Source organism: Ornithodoros turicata, chromosome 4 (genome assembly GCF_037126465.1).
Source record: "Ornithodoros turicata isolate Travis chromosome 4, ASM3712646v1, whole genome shotgun sequence".
NCBI lineage: Eukaryota > Metazoa > Arthropoda > Arachnida > Ixodida > Argasidae > Ornithodoros > Ornithodoros turicata.
Window position 1 is genome coordinate 7,389,784 of NC_088204.1, and position 20,120 is coordinate 7,409,903.

General features: G+C 43.5%; 1 protein-coding gene across 2 annotated transcripts in view; it reads left to right on the forward strand.

Moving 5' to 3' along the window:
- The first annotated feature begins 699 nt into the window (after positions 1-699).
- LOC135390885 (maltase-glucoamylase-like) overlaps positions 700-20,120 on the forward strand; it is a 37,653-nt gene continuing 18,232 nt past the window's right edge. For both annotated transcript variants that reach the window (XM_064620843.1, XM_064620844.1), the window contains exons 1-2: positions 700-798; positions 2,315-2,522. In XM_064620843.1, the coding sequence (XP_064476913.1) occupies positions 775-798; positions 2,315-2,522 (232 nt within the window). In that variant the 5' untranslated portion in view covers positions 700-774. The remainder of the gene's footprint in view (positions 799-2,314; positions 2,523-20,120) is intronic.

The window sequence follows — 20,120 nt, forward strand, 5'->3', positions numbered from 1 at the left end:
ACTTGTCTCACGAGTGTCGTATACACTCTGAGAAAAAAAGGAGTAAAACGGGGAGTAATTGCAGCTTCTACTCCCCAAGTCTGCAATTACTCCCCATTTCAGTCCCCTAACCCAACATTTAGTCCAGACATTTACTCCCCAGGACTGCAAATTGTCACTAAACTTCGCGAATGGTCTCCTGAATGCAACAGTCTACGTAAATATGTGCCCTTGGTCAATTTGAACGACATAAGGCTGTATAACTCACACAACGTAGCAATTTTCCAGCCACACAGAGTAAGAAACAGTTAGCGCATCTTTCTTCGCAAATTGTGCCCTAGTATGGGGCAAGATTTTATATCACTCGATATATCACCGTTGACGGTTTACTTCAAAGTATTTTCATGCATGCGCACCAATTATGTACCTGGGACTCTTGCAACAGCGCGTGAAATGCGGTCTTCACTCTGTGACATTCATTTACTCCCGTGCATTTACTCCCGAAAGGGACTATTTTTTGTGGCAATGCAATTACTCCCCAAAAGGAGTAAAAGTACTCCTTTTTTTCTTAGAGTGATACACACGTAAAGTGAAGGTATATTTCAAAAACAATGCAACGCTTTTCTCTCTGTACGTTTGTTTCTCCGAAACAAAACAAGCCGAACTGAGAAAGACGAACGGCTGTTTCTATTTCAAACCCCCCCACCCCTCGCCCCACTTTCCACGTGGGAGCTCCCGATGCCAAGTGGAGATAGAAAGCGAAACGGACTGCTCTCTGAACGACGCTGTTGACATATGATAGCCGGAATCTGGCGAACGGTAAGTCTGCTCCTGATAGTTCCTTTTGAACGCCCTTGTTGTCTCCATATTCTAAACAACGGATGTTACGAAGCAATTTGTCCTACTGGTATTGTCGCGACAGTGTGCTCACGCTTTCCCCAAGGGGACTTTATCGGCTGTTTACCGTGCCGAACGTCCGGTTAAAACGCATGGACCAAATCGTGTTGTGATAGCCATTCGTGTGTAAGAGATAACGTTACGTATGGTTGTTAGACTCACGCGGCACTTTATACTTTTATAGGTCATTGTCAGGTATGCGAGCTTCTCGTCCAATCAGCTTATTCGATCCGGAAGCAACTACAGAACGTCTGATGAGTTTCTGACTGCCGATAGGAATGACTCTCTTCTCTACGTATGAACCCAAGCAGTACAATATGTTGGCCCAATATTGGGCTACTATTGGTGCAATCATGGACCAATATTGGGCCAGCATGTTGTGCTGCTTGGGGAAACGTTCTGCACCCCAAAGACAGCGTCCTTGCGTAGGACAGTGCATGGTCACGTGATTTACACGCCGGTCGGCTCCATATCCTGCCGTGAAAAGCACTCCAAATTCCATCTTGTTTTGTTTGTACAAAAAGGAGAAATTGTACTCGTCTCCCGATGCTGCTCCTAACATAAACCTTGCCACCTCCCACCACACACGCACAAAAAAATAAATAAATAAGATAAACAAACTTCTTAAGTGCTCTATTCCCAAGTTCTTTGCTCGCAGGTTCATTATTCAAACGTTTACTATTCAAAAGTTTACTACTCAAAAGTTTACTACTCAAAAGTTTACTACTCAAAAGTTTACTACTCAAAAGTTTACTATTCAAAAGTTTACTATTCAAAAGTTCACTATTCAAAAGTCGACTATTCAAAAGTTCATATTCAAAAGTTTACTATCCAAAAGTTTACCATTCAAAAGTTTACCATTCAAAAGTTCACTATTCACAAGTTTCCTATTCACAAGTCCACTCCATTGCCACCTTCTCCTATCTCGTGACAGCATGGGCCGCTTGTGAACTCTCAAGTGTACCGATATTCTTTCGGGGACAAGGAAAACGTAGAGTCACTAGAGTCACTAGAGTCATAAATAAGCGTAGCTTATTTAGTGACTCTAGGAAAACAGAGGCGGCGATCGCTTGTCTTGGGGGTTTAGTCATTTCCATCATGTAACACCAGTTGGCCTGGGTTGTGACTATTGTTCACGTTATATACTGCAAACGTAGTTTTATTCGTATGTACTAAACGCATGGATAATTTTATATCGTATACGTGTATGTATAACGTATGCATTAATTTTCGCGAATCGCGCATTCAGTCGTTTGCGAAGTTACTCGCGGGTATTTAATTTCGCGTTTGCAGGGCTGTCTCCTTTCGCGGGAAAAAACGTCAAGCTGTGTTCGCGAGTACACTTTTTCGCGATTTTTTAGCGGTCGCGAAATTCGCGGAAATTAATACAATACGCGAATAAAAATATCTTTACGGTACTCTCTATTAATTCCGCTAGGTCTGGAGCGGAGCATGCAAGCGAGCTGGCAACCATGCTGGCCAGGTGAATATTTGCAAAGCGCGCGCTTCAACACGCTTCCTGCTTTTTCTACGAGCACGCTGCGGAACCGTTATACGGGGCTGTGGACCTTGGACCACCAAGAACACCGAAGAACCCCTCGGAACCCTTCTCCACTCGAAAATGGAGCCTTTGAGCAAGACTGGGGGTAGGTCATTTTCTTGTTCGCCATTGCATCTCTCGCATAGTGGTCAGAAGTGTGAAGGTGTGGATAGCTGAGTTACACAGCTGCATCATGATCACGAACTCTCGTTTTAATGCAGTTGTTGTCCGCCGAAATTCTGTAGAATGAGAGCACGCGTACTGACCTCAGGAAACGTACATTTTCATTCTTCGCATATAACTCGTACCTACTAAGCGATGAATTTTTCTCGAAACACTGATGTAGAGTATAGAATATAAAAATAATGAATTCAAACGTAAAGTTCATTCGCGAATGCATTAGGTATCTCTGAATTCTATTTATATTTTTGGCTTTCTATTATTTTTTATTCAGACTTGTATCATAAGTCTGAAAACTGACATGTGTCCACTTTCTTTATCTGGTAACAATAAAGTACAATCCTGAAGTTGCGAAATCAGTATTCTTGCCGTCAGTATGTTTATTCCTAATTTTATTTCTTCCGCATATTGACGGAATATTTATTCACGACACTACACTGTTGCATAGTATCAGTGACCTCGTCAAGTCACGCACAGTGGCTTTCTGTCTCTGAACACCATGCTCTGCCTGGGGCTGAATAAGTATGGAATCATCTCTCCAGCCCTGCCGTAGTTCGTTAAGTTGCACTTCCTGATAAATGATACCTACAGTTTCGCGCATGAGTGTACCTTACCGGTTCTTCTCGTTTTTGGAAACTTCTATGGCAAAAACGATCCAATGCCGCATCGGATATGTCAAGGTCGCACGAACCCTGTATGGTACGATGACGGTCGACAATCGGATACAGGTGGGAATTTCTGTACCGCAGATGTCGGAAATAAACACACTATATACTGCAATGCCAATCTATATGCTTCCAATGTCGAAGACGATAGGATCTTTGGAGTGCTTACAAAACACTCACCTGAAACAATGTTTTCAATGTAATACACCTACCTAAAAATGGTGCGTTATGTTGATTACAATAAGTACCCTAAAAACACTTATTCGAAATTGTATATTGGCATAAAGCTATCACCACAAAGGTGTGTGCCATGTAGGACGAGATATCTACGCATAAAATGTAAAAAAAAAACTTACTTGGTACTTATAAGATACTAAGCTAACCTCTAAAAGGAACGCAATTACGAGTTATGCCATCGAGCAAAATATGTACTATAGCTAAAAGTTGCAAGTTCTGAAACGGAACTTTAGGTTTCTTATAGTTAGTTAGAAACAGGAACGAGTTACTTCTATGTTACTTGCTACCATATGCCGTAATTAGGTCTTCACCTATGCACGCGTAATCAGTTCAGACCTTTGTGTCATCACGCTTGCTTTTGGATATCAGGGACAATTTTAATGTTTATCGGCTCCCAAGAGTGCACAAAATAATGATGGGCAGCAGACTGAGTTTCAGCAGTCAAGGTTACCGAATTATTTGCCTAGAGCTAGTTAACACACAACTTGCTTAAATTAACAGTGAGAATAAACTTACGACAGAAAGGTAAAACACACACATACACACAAATCGCAAAGTTCGTACGAGAGAGCAAAGCACGATCAAGTCAGGTCAAAATTATATCAATGATCAATATCAGGGGTGCCAAAATCATTCGTCTCCGCGGGCCGCATTGAGCCCATAGAGGAATTACGCAGGCCGCATATACCACGGCTCTGCGGTATAACCTGTTTCTGGTATAGATGACACAAGGCACAACTTAAAATGACATAAAACGTATATATTTGGGTTACTTATAGCCTTGCTCAATCACGGGGCAATGCTTTTTATTTTTCGTGTCACGCGGAAACTTGGCACATCCTGCTTTTAACTATTGCGTCAACGTCGTGTGAAAGTGATTGCGCAATTGCAACCTTACGTTGTCAGGTTCATCACAGGAAACGCCTGCTCGCAGACTTATGTTGACACAGTTGTCTTGCGACGTAAAGCGACATACCTATGCCAACATACGTATCTTAAGATGCTTCCATGCAACGTAAGAATAAAAAGAAGCGCATCAACTTCAACGAACTCGTTCTTATCGGTACGTCGCACTGCGGGTCAATCAGTTCCGTTTGTTATTCATCAGGAACGTTGCTAACAACTGCGGGCACTCGAAGAATCTTTGCTGGAATTCACTCGGGTGATCACCAATACCGCGACTGCACCGGTCCGTTTCTGGTGGCATTGAGGGTATACCAATATTACAAATCGGCCATGTATGGTTTGCTCAGAAATTTTGGTAGGAATCTGCTAGTAATATTAACCCAGTAAAAGTCAGACGCAGGGACAGCTTTAGAGAGTCATCAGCAAAGTGAACGAAAGCAACACAGAGACAGACGGGGAACGTCGAACTTTCAAACTTTTATCATGGGATTAAAGGTTGAAAGTTCGACGTTCCCTGGCTGTCTTTGGGCTACTTTTCTTGTCTTCGTGGTTGTCATGTTATACCGTTATAGATCAGTGGCAAGAGTTTTCTCTATCACTAATTAACGCAAGATAAACTACAGGAGTACAGAACCCAATGATAACGCCACGACCGTTCATAAAGCTAGGGTCGATATTTTTTTTATTTTTTTCCCCGGCGCTCACGCGGGCCGCTATTTCGGCTCCCCTGATCTATATGATGGAACAAGTCGTAACTTTATGTACTTCCTTGAGTTCGCGTATCGCCCCCTGGCGATGAAACTCCACATTCATCACCAACGAAACAAAGTTCCTTGCTTGTACTTAGCTTCGCGTAGGATGACCTCGAGGTCGGAATATACTCTATCAATGGCGTACAAAATAAACATAGGAATCTCAAGTTCTGGGAAACCCCACCTTCCGCGCACACTTCGTGGAACCTTGCCAAGTGTGGTCCTATCCCTTTGCACAGAGCGTTCCCACATTAAAAATGGTTATATCACTGCAAAACTGAACGCTCTGCTGCCACCTGACTCGCAAACACCACGTCGAAAACTTGGCAGCATTCACCGCGCAGCAAAGAGCAGGCGCTGCGCACGTGCAAGCGGCGGGCTCACTGCCATCGCGTCTTTTTTTTTTTAATAGCAGTAAAACAAAAAGAAAGAAACAAGGTCGCGTTCTTCGTGGACAACGAGCAAAAATTAACGAAATAAAATAAACAAACGCAAATAAAAAATAACTAGAAGCTTTCCTCAAGTTACTTTTCTGAAGTTACATAAAAAAAGTAATATGTTGTTCGAGCAGTTACTAGAACAGGAAAGTGCCGAGTTAAGTTACAAAAAAAAGTAGCTTCGTTAGAGTAACGAGTTACCCGGAACACTGGCATAGAGAGATAATATGAGTGCATAAGTATCGCTTCAAAGGCTGCACGCGGGGACATTAACAGTATACTGACTGCTATCACAGATCGTTATCAGAATTAGAGAGACAACTGTTGGCCTTGTATCTATTCCTACAACCCAACTGACAAGCACTGTACCATTGTAATGCTGTCGTTCCCCAAGCAGCACAATGTACCGAAAGCCGAGTGCAACAGGGGTGGACGGGTAGGTGGAAGACCTTGAACAGACTCGTCAGACTAAAAAACATTGATAGGATACATATACCGTCCACCCCTATCGCACTCGACTTTCAGTACATTGTGCTGCTAGGGTCCCTAATCGCACGGTCAATGTGCATACCCTTGGAAGGTCGACATCCGATCTGTATCAGCGAACATCCGGACATCAAGATACACATCTGCCATCCGAGATTGCGCATATCGTAAATCCCTTTAATTTCGCGAGCCAATTTTTTTGGCGAATCGGGCACACATTCGCAGCCACTGAATTTCGCGAAATCTATACGACAGAGCTCGTGGTTTCATAGCCTCACTTTGTGATACGCCTCATATAGATCGCCTTTACTATAGTATTTAATTAAAGCCGTATTTATTTGTTTATTTATTTATAATACCCTGAGGCATTGAAGAGGGGATGGGCGGTTATAACGTGACAATAGACATGTGTAGTATTGGACATGTTTGTGGAGTAAAACAGTTCATACGCTTACTAGCAACCAAGTGTGAAAGTGAAGTTTGCGATTGTATCGTTTTCGAAGTGTCTCATTCGTGCTCGAAATTTTCGCGTGCCATTATAGCTCACGAAATTCGCGAAAATGAGAGGCGCGCGTACAATAAGGGTTTCACAGCCCTCACGGCTTACACATATACGTTTCCACCATTAATTACAAGATTCACAGTTGTGTCGCGACGTAAAGCCCCGACGTATTATTATTACGTAAACACCGTATAAGTGTTCCTTCGAGGTGTCAATTCCAAGAATATAACAGCGCGCTTACATGGGTACTAAATTTTATGATATTTGTCAATTGCATCCCGTGATTATCAGCGGCTATGTTCTACGGTTTGAGATCAAGCCGAAAGAATTTCGTTAAAAAAAGTCTTAAAGGGACTGTGACGCTCGGGACACTCGTGACAGTCACATAGATTTTGGCTGACCTTGTTTGGTATAGTGTGCTTCAGTCAGGCGTGCATTGTACTGCCCTTCAGCGTAAATAAAAATAATTATTTTTCTTCGTCTCGTACTTCAGGAGATACAAACCCTCGAACACAATATACAAGTCAATATCTGGTGCAGGTGAAAGAATCCCACACTCTAAAAACGCAACTTCACCGAATAACACGCTGTGCGCCAAACATTGCCACGAATGATAGGGTGATCTGAAGGGAGAGGGGGCGTACGCCCCCCCCCTCTCTTTGAATCAGAAACGATAGCACTATCATTCGTGGCAATGGTTGGCGCACAGCGTGCTACGCGGTGAAGTCGCGTTTTCAGAGTGCAGGTGGTCGAAGTTGTCCGCAGTCCCATATACAGGGTGTCCCAGCTAACTGTGAACGTATTTTTTTTAAATATATATAAAACACTTTTTCCAAGATGAAATCAATTGCAATATAGTATATGAACAAAATACAGAAGCCGACACTGAAGATTTTTGTTTAAGTTTAATTTGTACAAGCTTTCGCGTGGAGGTCCACGCTTCCTCAGGTACAAAGTGAAATGGTGACACACATAAGTATATATAGTATAGACACTGCTGTACAAAGAAAGGGAAGAGGAAAGGAGATATGGTGCCACATGTCGGGTGTTGTTTCCAATGCAGCCCCCAATAGTCGGATTATCTCCGATGAATAGAAGGATTAGCCATTGTGTAGGGTACACCACTAGAGGGCGCTACGATCGACGCCTCACCACTAGGGGCCGCTGCTGTCGCATTCCGCGGATGACGTCATTGCTCCTTCGGGGAGCATGGTGAGAGATAGCGGGAGGCATTGGATGGCGATGCGAAATAGAGCGCCCCCTTGTGCAAGGCTGTGGTGGCGCTGCGGGCGACATGACAGACGCTCTCGGTGGCGGCTCTCCACGGCGGTGTCATGGTCTCGTGACCGCGATACGCGGCGTCGGCGGCAAAAGGGTTTTGGGTCCAGCGTTGTGTACGAGTCTTTGAGCGAGTTTATATTAATCTCACTCCGTTTATTGTTCAACTGATGGTTGTTGTTTGAGAGCTCAATTGCTATGCTGTGAGATTGGGGTGTACGGCACGCATACGGCATACGACAATATAAATAAATAAATATAAACAAAAGGACGTGCACGATAAATTACGCCACATTATTATGGCTTCCCGTGTTGCTACACTTTGCATAATAAAGGCGCTTTCGCTAACCAGTCCGTTCACAAACAGCCGTGTGCATCCCTTGGTGTATTTATTAGACTTGGATACTTTCCTTTTAATTGCCTAATAACGCTTTTGTGACTCGAGCGCGTATATTAGAAGGCTCCAGACTCGCGCAATATTATTTTGGTGATGGCGCATATGTTCAGACAAGAGCGGAGGAAAGTTGTTCCCCCCCATTTCCTTTATGTATTTATTCACCTCAGTATGTCATTCTCACATACTAGTTTAAATTTAATTAGCGATTAGTAATACTGCAGTATATGCAATTTAGCACACTACAGTGCTGTAAGATATATTGTACAAGCGCCTTGGCTGCAGAATCACTGGGTGGATATCTGTAAAATTTTAGTGCCTTCTTTTCTGTGGTGGTCACTGTCACTAATAGGGATTCAGTTAAGTGTTGTGGCAATTCCAATGTAAACAGTCATCTGCTATATTGGAAAGTGAGTGATTATGGTCAAACAAGTCAATTAACATGATACCTTCTACAATACCATCTGTGATTCCTAAATGTTAGTATACAACAAGTCAGTATATGACAAGGTATGAAGAAATGTTAACGTAGTGCATGCTATTCAAAGCAAGTTCTTCCACCCCCCCCCCCATCTACAAACACCCAGAAAACAAAAACAAAAAAACTGGTCTTGGGTTTGCCTCTGGAAACATAATTTAACTACACAAATGCAGATATGTGCAGCCAAACACATTTGCCATAAGGAAAGCGTGAAGATTATTGCAGTTGCAACGGTCATGTCAATAGGTCATGTACATCTTGGTATTTTCGAAATTTCCCAAACATTTCCATGTCTTTTATATTCAACATGCTGGACATCTAGTGTGCAACACCTGATATCGAATCAAAATCTGAGCCAGTATTCTCTATTGGGTCATGAACACACCGGTGTAACATGAGCAACAAAAAGGCAGACCACATGTCAACAAGTTGCAAACCGTTGTTTCATCTTGCACATTTGTCATGCTCATCTAGGTATTTTTGAAATTTCTCAAACATTTCCATATCTTTTATATTCAACGTGCTGGACATCTAGTGTGCAACACCTGATATCGAATCAAAATCTGAGCCAGTATTGGGTCATGAACACACCGGTGTAACATGAGCAACAAAAAGGCAGACCACATGTCAACAAGTTGCAAACCGATGTTCCATGTTGCACATTTGTCATGCTCATCTAGGTATTTTTAAAATTTCTCAAACATTTCCGTATCTTTTATACCTAGATGAGCATGACAAATGTGCAACATGGAACAGCGGTTTGCAACTTGTTGACATGCCGTCTACCTTATTGTTGCTCAGGATACACCGGTGTGTTCATGACCCCATACTGGCTCAGATTTTGATTCGATATCAGGTGTTGCACACTAGATGTCCAGCACGTTGAATATAAAAGATATGGAAATGTTTGAGAAATTTCAAAAATACCTAGATGAGCATGACAAATGTGCAAGATGAAACAACGGTTTGCAACTTGTTGACATGTGGTCTGCCTTTTTGTTGCTCATGTTACACCGGTGTGTTCATGACCCAATAGAGAATACTGGCTCAGATTTTGATTCGATATCAGGTGTTGCACACTAGATGTCCAGCATGTTGAATATAAAAGACATGGAAATGTTTGGGAAATTTCGAAAATACCAAGATGTACATGACCTACTGACATGACCGTTGCAACTGCAATAATCTTCACGCTTTCCTTATGGCAAATGTGTTTGGCTGCACATATCTGCATTTGTGTAGTTAAATTATGTTTCCAGAGGCAAACCCAAGACCAGTTTTTTTGTTTTTGTTTTCTGGGTGTTTGTAGATGGGGGGGGGGTGTGGAAGAACTTGCTTTGAATAGCATGCACTACGTTAACATTTCTTCATACCTTGTCATATACTGACTTGTTGTATACTGACATTTAGGAATCACAGATGGTATTGTAGAAGGTATCATGTTAATTGACTTGTTTGACCATAATCACTCACTTTCCAATATAGCAGATGACTGTTTACATTGGAATTGCCACAACACTTAACTGAATCCCTATTAGTGACAGTGACCACCACAGAAAAGAAGGCACTAAAATTTTACAGATATCCACCCAGTGATTCTGCAGCCAAGGCGCTTGTACAATATATCTTACAGCACTGTAGTGTGCTAAATTGCATATACTGCAGTATTACTAATCGCTAATTAAATTTAAACTAGTATGTGAGAATGACATACTGAGGTGAATAAATACATAAAGCAAATGGGGGGGAACAACTTTCCTCCGCTCTTGTCTGAACATATGCGCCATCACCAAAATAATATTACGCGAGTCTGGAGCCTTCTAATATACGCGCTCGAGTCACAAAAGCGTTATTAGGCAATTAAAAGGAAAGTATCCAAGTCTAATAAACACACCAAGGGATGCACACGGCTGTTTGTGAACGGACTGGTTAGCGAAAGCGCCTTTATAATGCAAAGTGTAGCAACACGGGAAGCCATAATAATGTGGCGTAATTTATCGTGCACGTCCTTTTGTTTATATTTATTTATTTATATTGTCGTATGCCGTACGTATGCGTGCCGTACACCCCAATCTCACAGCATAGCAACTGAGCTCTCAAACAACAACCATCAGTTGAACAATAAACGGAGTGAGATTAATATAAACTCGCTCAAAGACTCGTACACAACGCTGGACCCAAAACCCTTTTGCCGCCGACGCCGCGTATCGCGGTCACGAGACCATGACACCGCCGTGGAGAGCCGCCACCGAGAGCGTCTGTCATGTCGCCCGCAGCGCCACCACAGCCTTGCACAAGGGGGCGCTCTATTTCGCATCGCCATCCAATGCCTCCCGCTATCTCTCACCATGCTCCCCGAAGGAGCAATGACGACATCCGCGGAATGCGACAGCAGCGGCCCCTAGTGGTGAGGCGTCGATCGTAGCGCCCTCTAGTGGTGTACCCTACACAATGGCTAATCCTTCTATTCATCGGAGATAATCCGACTATTGGGGGCTGCATTGGAAACAACACCCCACATGTCTGTGTACAATGAATAGCTGGGCAGACGGATAAGTGACCTCTAACCGTTTAAGAACAGTAAAAGGTGTTGTTGTGAACAAAAAGGCTCGCCAACCCAGTTTCGCGGAAGGGGGGTCAGGAGTATGGGAAACGAGTGGTCCAGAATGGACAAAAGGGAAGGTTACGGATTATCTAACGGAGTACCAGACGATGACTGAAAGTGGGGATTCAAGAATTGTGCACAAATAAATATAGATATATAGCTACTAAATTTACATAAGCGGATATAACGAGCCAGGACTAAGATTCAGACCATTTGGTGTGAGACACTTGAATTGCGAAATTAAGTAGGACTCTCTATTCTTACGTTTAATGTCGGTGCGGAACCCAGATTCTAGCAATATAATTTTCAAATCAGTTTCAAAATCGTGATTAGGTTGATTGAAGTGAATGGCGACAGGAGTTTGGCGGGCATTTAGGATATCAAATTTGTGGCCATAAAATCTTTTTCTCATTGTGTTGGAGGTTTCACCGATGTATTGTGAATTGCACTTGCTGCAGAATATCAAGTAACAAATATTAGGTGAATTACAGTGGAGTGAATGACGAATTTTCAAACAGAAGTCACCCAAAGTGCTACGGGCAATGGTGGACGGCGCGATAAATTTACAGGTCTGGCACCGTGTACTACCACAGGGATAACAACCCGGCGAGCGCTTCATCATGCATGATGACGTGAGGATGTCGCGCAAATTTTTCGATCTACGGAATGCTACTAATGGGGGAGTGGGAAAAATTTCCTTTAATTGCTCGTCAGCATGTAATATATTGAGGTGGCGTCTAAGAATGGAATTGGTATTGACAAGTGATTTATGATATGTGGTGGATAAAACTACATTACTTAAGTCCTCTTTACGTTTCGGGGTGAATAAGGACTCCCTGGATAGGCTAGATGATTTGGCAAACGAGTCATGGATGAGTTCAAATGGGTAATTTCTTTTTTCGAAATCAGATACCATTTGCTGAGCATGTTTTACAAAATCAGTCTGATCTGAGCAGATTCGTTTCAGGCGCAAGAACTGACCATATGGAATACTCCTTTTCTGGTGATTGGGATGATAGCTTTCATAGTGGAGATACTGGCGCTTGTCCGTTGGTTTCTTGTATAGTTCAGTGGTCAGCCTACCAGATTTACATGACACTGTCACATCAAGGAAGTTGATGGATGACCTTGAATAGTTACAGGTAAATTTAATTTTGCTATGCAGAGAATTGAAGTGATCAAAAAATGACTGCAGAGATGCCTCATCACCAGACCAGAGGACAAAAATGTCGTCGATGAACCTGAGATATATAAGTGGCTTAAGGGGGAAAGAATTGAGGGCTGAGTTTTCAAAACGACCCATGAATAAATTGGCATAATTAGGTGAAACCCGGGAGCCCATGGCAGCGCCATGAATTTGGACGAAGTGTTGATCGTTGAATACGAAGTTATTACAGCTAAGAACTAGTTCTAAAAGGGGGATGATAGCGGGCATGGGAAGAATATCGGAAGGGTGAGAATTAAGGAAGTGTTCAACAGCAGAGAGACCTTCGTCATTGGGAATGTTAGTGTATAGCGAAACGACATCCATTGTTGCCAACAAAATGTCACCATGGTTACTGAAATGGTCATGGACAGCGTTAATTTTGGAAAGGAAATCGTTTGTGTCTTTGACAAAGGATGGGAGAAGGGGTGGGATGTGTTTGATGCAGTGGTCAGCAACTAAGGATAATTTCTCTGTCGGTGTGTTTATTCCTGAAATAATGGGTCTCCCAGGGTTATTGGGTTTATGAACTTTGATCAAAAGATAAAAATTACCTGGTGTAACGTTCTTAGGACGCAAGAATTTGGAAATATGGGACGGGATAAGTTTACTAGTGACGAGTTCATCAATTTTCTTATTAATAAGAAGACAAAAGGAAGGGGTTGGATCCTGATCGATAGCTCTGTAGAATGAGCGGTCACTTAACTGCCTGTCTGCTTCCGCGATGTAGTCGGATGTATTGAGAACAACTATACCGCCACCCTTGTCCGCTGGTCTGATAATAATGTCATTACGGGCTTTAAGATTTCGTAGCGCTACTTTCTCACAATTAGACAAGTTATCAGTGTGTACAATAGATTTCGAATAATTTGTCTTGATATCCTTGTGAACGGCCTTGATGTAATTGTCAATAAGGGGGCTAGTTCTAGAGGAGTCCGGCGTCCAGCTAGAGGGGTTTCGGAAGGGCGCAGCATCTGAGCTAGGTTTATCGTGAAAGAAGGTTTTCAGGTGCATTCTCCTACCTAAGTTGTGCAGATCGTGCAGAATTTCAAATTCATCAATATTACGCTCCGTAGGTACAAAACTGAGACCTTTTGAGAGAACACCAAGTTCAGCCTCGTCGAGGGTCACATCAGAGAGATTAAAGACGGTGTTATGGCCAGCCTTCGTGGAAGATGGTTCAGAATTTATCACGTCACAAATGCCATGCGCTAAAATGGGAGATAGAATAAGATCATCACGTTTCGATTTTTTGGTTTTGATTTCGTGAATTTTCTTCAGCTTATTGGCAGTGAATTCAGAGAGATTAAGAACTTCATGTTGGGAGAGTTGGTTAGCAAGCTGCTTGAGCTGGTTATCAATATCTTTCAAGACGTAAGAACTTTCCTGTCTGAGAATTTTAACTAGTTGGAGCGACGCATTATTGAGAGCGGTAGCCCACTTCGTAGAGCTCAAGGGGGAATGGAACTTAAAAGACGGCGTGATGGACAATGATAAACCTTTGGGAATTATACGTTGAGATATACAATCTGTATAAAAACTAGAATTAGACAGGAATCTAGCTTTCCTAGCCAAAAGTTTACGCGCTTTCAAGAAGGGCACTGAATGACGTTCATTGTTCTGTACAAGTCATTGTGTCCGGCCGGACCTGCGTTGTCTAGACTGCTTACGTGTTGTCATAGGGAAGCGACGGCTAAATCTCCTCTGTGGCCTGGCTGGAGGAGAAGAGCGTACTTGAGCAGACGCACCACGCGAAGTAGAAAAAGTCCTTGGTGAAGAACCCACGTTCACACAGTCAGACACCCCTGGAGATGCATCGGGGTGAAGTGGGGATCGCAGGTGGACTCCGGCACTATGGTTATCACACTCCGCAGGAGAGAAGCTGATTACGTTGTCAGCGGCTGGAGAAGAGGCCGGGGGACTGTTGATGGGTGAAGCTGGAGCTTGAGGAGAAGAGGTCTTGGGCACAGGGGTTGTAGGAACCAACGCAGGATGGGAAGCAGAAGGGGCTGGTTGGTCGTTGCACGAGTTAAGTGGAGCAAGAACGTCGGCATAGCGCGCAGTCGTGGCGTCGGTTGTAGAAGTGGATGGTCTCTGATCGACGGGGAAGGGGGGGAAATCTTCCAGACGCAGCTCAAACGGGGGAGACGTCACAGCTGGGGGTGGGAGGTCTTGCAAGATGTGCGTGAGGATGCAGTTACGGTAGTGGGAAGCCAAACACCTCGCGCCCCGAAGGTTCAAGTGGTGGCCGTCCAGAGCCAGGAAATTCCAAGGTGACTGGTCCATCCGCAAGTGCTGGATGCTTCCCACTCCGGAGTTTAGCAAGGATAAGTACCAGAAATGGTGGTTGAGGAGACTGATGTTGCGGTTCACATTTCGTAGGAACTGGCTCTGGTCACGGGTTGTGTAGAAGGATGGTAATCTAGGTGGAACACTGGAGAATACAACCAGCGTTTGCGGTCGTGAAGATCGGATGTGCGACAATAGGCAATCAATTCTCTCAATGGTCGTAGCGATAGGTTCTGTGGCCACGTCGATAGAGCAAATTTGCAATATAATCGCCGAAAAGTCACCAGGGAGATCATCCACCACTTTCAGGAAATCCAAAATTCTTCCGCCACTCACCGACTTGATGTAGATGTTGGTTGAACTCAAAAACTGTGGCACCAATTTGATAAGAGAGTTGCCGATTATGGCAATGCGTGATGAAATCTCCAGTGTCGCAGGACGAGACATGGTAAGTAACAGATGCGTATACGAAGAGGGGAGTCAAGTCCTGTAGATCACATAAACAAAATACAGAAGCCGACACTGAAGATTTTTGTTTAAGTTTAATTTGTACAAGCTTTCGCGTGGAGGTCCACGCTTCCTCAGGTACAAAGTGAAATGGTGACACACATAAGTATATATAGTATAGACACTGCTGTACAAAGAAAGGGAAGAGGAAAGGAGATATGGTGCCACATGTCTGTGTACAATGAATAGCTGGGCAGACGGATAAGTGACCTCTAACCGTTTAAGAACAGTAAAAGGTGTTGTTGTGAACAAAAAGGCTCGCCAACCCAGTTTCGCGGAAGGGGGGTCAGGAGTATGGGAAACGAGTGGTCCAGAATGGACAAAAGGGAAGGTTACGGATTATCTAACGGAGTACCAGACGATGACTGAAAGTGGGGATTCAAGAATTGTGCACAAATAAATATAGATATATAGCTACTAAATTTACATAAGCGGATATAACGAGCCAGGACTAAGATTCAGACCATTTGGTGTGAGACACTTGAATTGCGAAATTAAGTAGGACTCTCTATTCTTACGTTTAATGTCGGTGCGGAACCCAGATTCTAGCAATATAATTTTCAAATCAGTTTCAAAATCGTGATTAGGTTGATTGAAGTGAATGGCGACAGGAGTTTGGCGGGCATTTAGGATATCAAATTTGTGGCCATAAAATCTTTTTCTCATTGTGTTGGAGGTTTCACCGATGTATTGTGAATTGCACTTGCTGCAGAATATCAAGTAACAACCATTTCACTTTGTACCTGAGGAAGCGTGGACCTCCACGCGAAAGCTTGTACAAATTAAACTTAAACAAAAATCTTCAGTGTCGGCTTCTGTATTTTGTTTATGTGATCTACAGGACTTGACTCCCCTCTTCGTATACGCATCTGTTACTTACCATGTCTCGTCCTGCGACACTGGAGATTTCATCACGCATTGCCATAATCGGCAACTCTCTTATCAAATTGGTGCCACAGTTTTTGAGTTCAACCAACATCTACATCAAGTCGGTGAGTGGCGGAAGAATTTTGGATTTCCTGAAAGTGGTGGATGATCTCCCTGGTGACTTTTCGGCGATTATATTGCAAATTTGCTCTATCGACGTGGCCACAGAACCTATCGCTACGACCATTGAGAGAATTGATTGCCTATTGTCGCACATCCGATCTTCACGACCGCAAACGCTGGTTGTATTCTCCAGTGTTCCACCTAGATTACCATCCTTCTACACAACCCGTGACCAGAGCCAGTTCCTACGGAATGTGAACCGCAACATCAGTCTCCTCAACCACCATTTCTGGTACTTATCCTTGCTAAACTCCGGAGTGGGAAGCATCCAGCACTTGCGGATGGACCAGTCACCTTGGAATTTCCTGGCTCTGGACGGCCACCACTTGAACCTTCGGGGCGCGAGGTGTTTGGCTTCCCACTACCGTAACTGCATCCTCACGCACATCTTGCAAGACCTCCCACCCCCAGCTGTGACGTCTCCCCCGTTTGAGCTGCGTCTGGAAGATTTCCCCCCCTTCCCCGTCGATCAGAGACCATCCACTTCTACAACCGACGCCACGACTGCGCGCTATGCCGACGTTCTTGCTCCACTTAACTCGTGCAACGACCAACCAGCCCCTTCTGCTTCCCATCCTGCGTTGGTTCCTACAACCCCTGTGCCCAAGACCTCTTCTCCTCAAGCTCCAGCTTCACCCATCAACAGTCCCCCGGCCTCTTCTCCAGCCGCTGACAACGTAATCAGCTTCTCTCCTGCGGAGTGTGATAACCATAGTGCCGGAGTCCACCTGCGATCCCCACTTCACCCCGATGCATCTCCAGGGGTGTCTGACTGTGTGAACGTGGGTTCTTCACCAAGGACTTTTTCTACTTCGCGTGGTGCGTCTGCTCAAGTACGCTCTTCTCCTCCAGCCAGGCCACAGAGGAGATTTAGCCGTCGCTTCCCTATGACAACACGTAAGCAGTCTAGACAACGCAGGTCCGGCCGGACACAATGACTTGTACAGAACAATGAACGTCATTCAGTGCCCTTCTTGAAAGCGCGTAAACTTTTGGCTAGGAAAGCTAGATTCCTGTCTAATTCTAGTTTTTATACAGATTGTATATCTCAACGTATAATTCCCAAAGGTTTATCATTGTCCATCACGCCGTCTTTTAAGTTCCATTCCCCCTTGAGCTCTACGAAGTGGGCTACCGCTCTCAATAATGCGTCGCTCCAACTAGTTAAAATTCTCAGACAGGAAAGTTCTTACGTCTTGAAAGATATTGATAACCAGCTCAAGCAGCTTGCTAACCAACTCTCCCAACATGAAGTTCTTAATCTCTCTGAATTCACTGCCAATAAGCTGAAGAAAATTCACGAAATCAAAACCAAAAAATCGAAACGTGATGATCTTATTCTATCTCCCATTTTAGCGCATGGCATTTGTGACGTGATAAATTCTGAACCATCTTCCACGAAGGCTGGCCATAACACCGTCTTTAATCTCTCTGATGTGACCCTCGACGAGGCTGAACTTGGTGTTCTCTCAAAAGGTCTCAGTTTTGTACCTACGGAGCGTAATATTGATGAATTTGAAATTCTGCACGATCTGCACAACTTAGGTAGGAGAATGCACCTGAAAACCTTCTTTCACGATAAACCTAGCTCAGATGCTGCGCCCTTCCGAAACCCCTCTAGCTGGACGCCGGACTCCTCTAGAACTAGCCCCCTTATTGACAATTACATCAAGGCCGTTCACAAGGATATCAAGACAAATTATTCGAAATCTATTGTACACACTGATAACTTGTCTAATTGTGAGAAAGTAGCGCTACGAAATCTTAAAGCCCGTAATGACATTATTATCAGACCAGCGGACAAGGGTGGCGGTATAGTTGTTCTCAATACATCCGACTACATCGCGGAAGCAGACAGGCAGTTAAGTGACCGCTCATTCTACAGAGCTATCGATCAGGATCCAACCCCTTCCTTTTGTCTTCTTATTAATAAGAAAATTGATGAACTCGTCACTAGTAAACTTATCCCGTCCCATATTTCCAAATTCTTGCGTCCTAAGAACGTTACACCAGGTAATTTTTATCTTTTGATCAAAGTTCATAAACCCAATAACCCTGGGAGACCCATTATTTCAGGAATAAACACACCGACAGAGAAATTATCCTTAGTTGCTGACCACTGCATCAAACACATCCCACCCCTTCTCCCATCCTTTGTCAAAGACACAAACGATTTCCTTTCCAAAATTAACGCTGTCCATGACCATTTCAGTAACCATGGTGACATTTTGTTGGCAACAATGGATGTCGTTTCGCTATACACTAACATTCCCAATGACGAAGGTCTCTCTGCTGTTGAACACTTCCTTAATTCTCACCCTTCCGATATTCTTCCCATGCCCGCTATCATCCCCCTTTTAGAACTAGTTCTTAGCTGTAATAACTTCGTATTCAACGATCAACACTTCGTCCAAATTCATGGCGCTGCCATGGGCTCCCGGGTTTCACCTAATTATGCCAATTTATTCATGGGTCGTTTTGAAAACTCAGCCCTCAATTCTTTCCCCCTTAAGCCACTTATATATCTCAGGTTCATCGACGACATTTTTGTCCTCTGGTCTGGTGATGAGGCATCTCTGCAGTCATTTTTTGATCACTTCAATTCTCTGCATAGCAAAATTAAATTTACCTGTAACTATTCAAGGTCATCCATCAACTTCCTTGATGTGACAGTGTCATGTAAATCTGGTAGGCTGACCACTGAACTATACAAGAAACCAACGGACAAGCGCCAGTATCTCCACTATGAAAGCTATCATCCCAATCACCAGAAAAGGAGTATTCCATATGGTCAGTTCTTGCGCCTGAAACGAATCTGCTCAGATCAGACTGATTTTGTAAAACATGCTCAGCAAATGGTATCTGATTTCGAAAAAAGAAATTACCCATTTGAACTCATCCATGACTCGTTTGCCAAATCATCTAGCCTATCCAGGGAGTCCTTATTCACCCCGAAACGTAAAGAGGACTTAAGTAATGTAGTTTTATCCACCACATATCATAAATCACTTGTCAATACCAATTCCATTCTTAGACGCCACCTCAATATATTACATGCTGACGAGCAATTAAAGGAAATTTTTCCCACTCCCCCATTAGTAGCATTCCGTAGATCGAAAAATTTGCGCGACATCCTCACGTCATCATGCATGATGAAGCGCTCGCCGGGTTGTTATCCCTGTGGTAGTACACGGTGCCAGACCTGTAAATTTATCGAGCCGTCCACCATTGCCCGTAGCACTTTGGGTGACTTCTGTTTGAAAATTCGTCATTCACTCCACTGTAATTCACCTAATATTTGTTACTTGATATTCTGCAGCAAGTGCAATTCACAATACATCGGTGAAACCTCCAACACAATGAGAAAAAGATTTTATGGCCACAAATTTGATATCCTAAATGCCCGCCAAACTCCTGTCGCCATTCACTTCAATCAACCTAATCACGATTTTGAAACTGATTTGAAAATTATATTGCTAGAATCTGGGTTCCGCACCGACATTAAACGTAAGAATAGAGAGTCCTACTTAATTTCGCAATTCAAGTGTCTCACACCAAATGGTCTGAATCTTAGTCCTGGCTCGTTATATCCGCTTATGTAAATTTAGTAGCTATATATCTATATTTATTTGTGCACAATTCTTGAATCCCCACTTTCAGTCATCGTCTGGTACTCCGTTAGATAATCCGTAACCTTCCCTTTTGTCCATTCTGGACCACTCGTTTCCCAT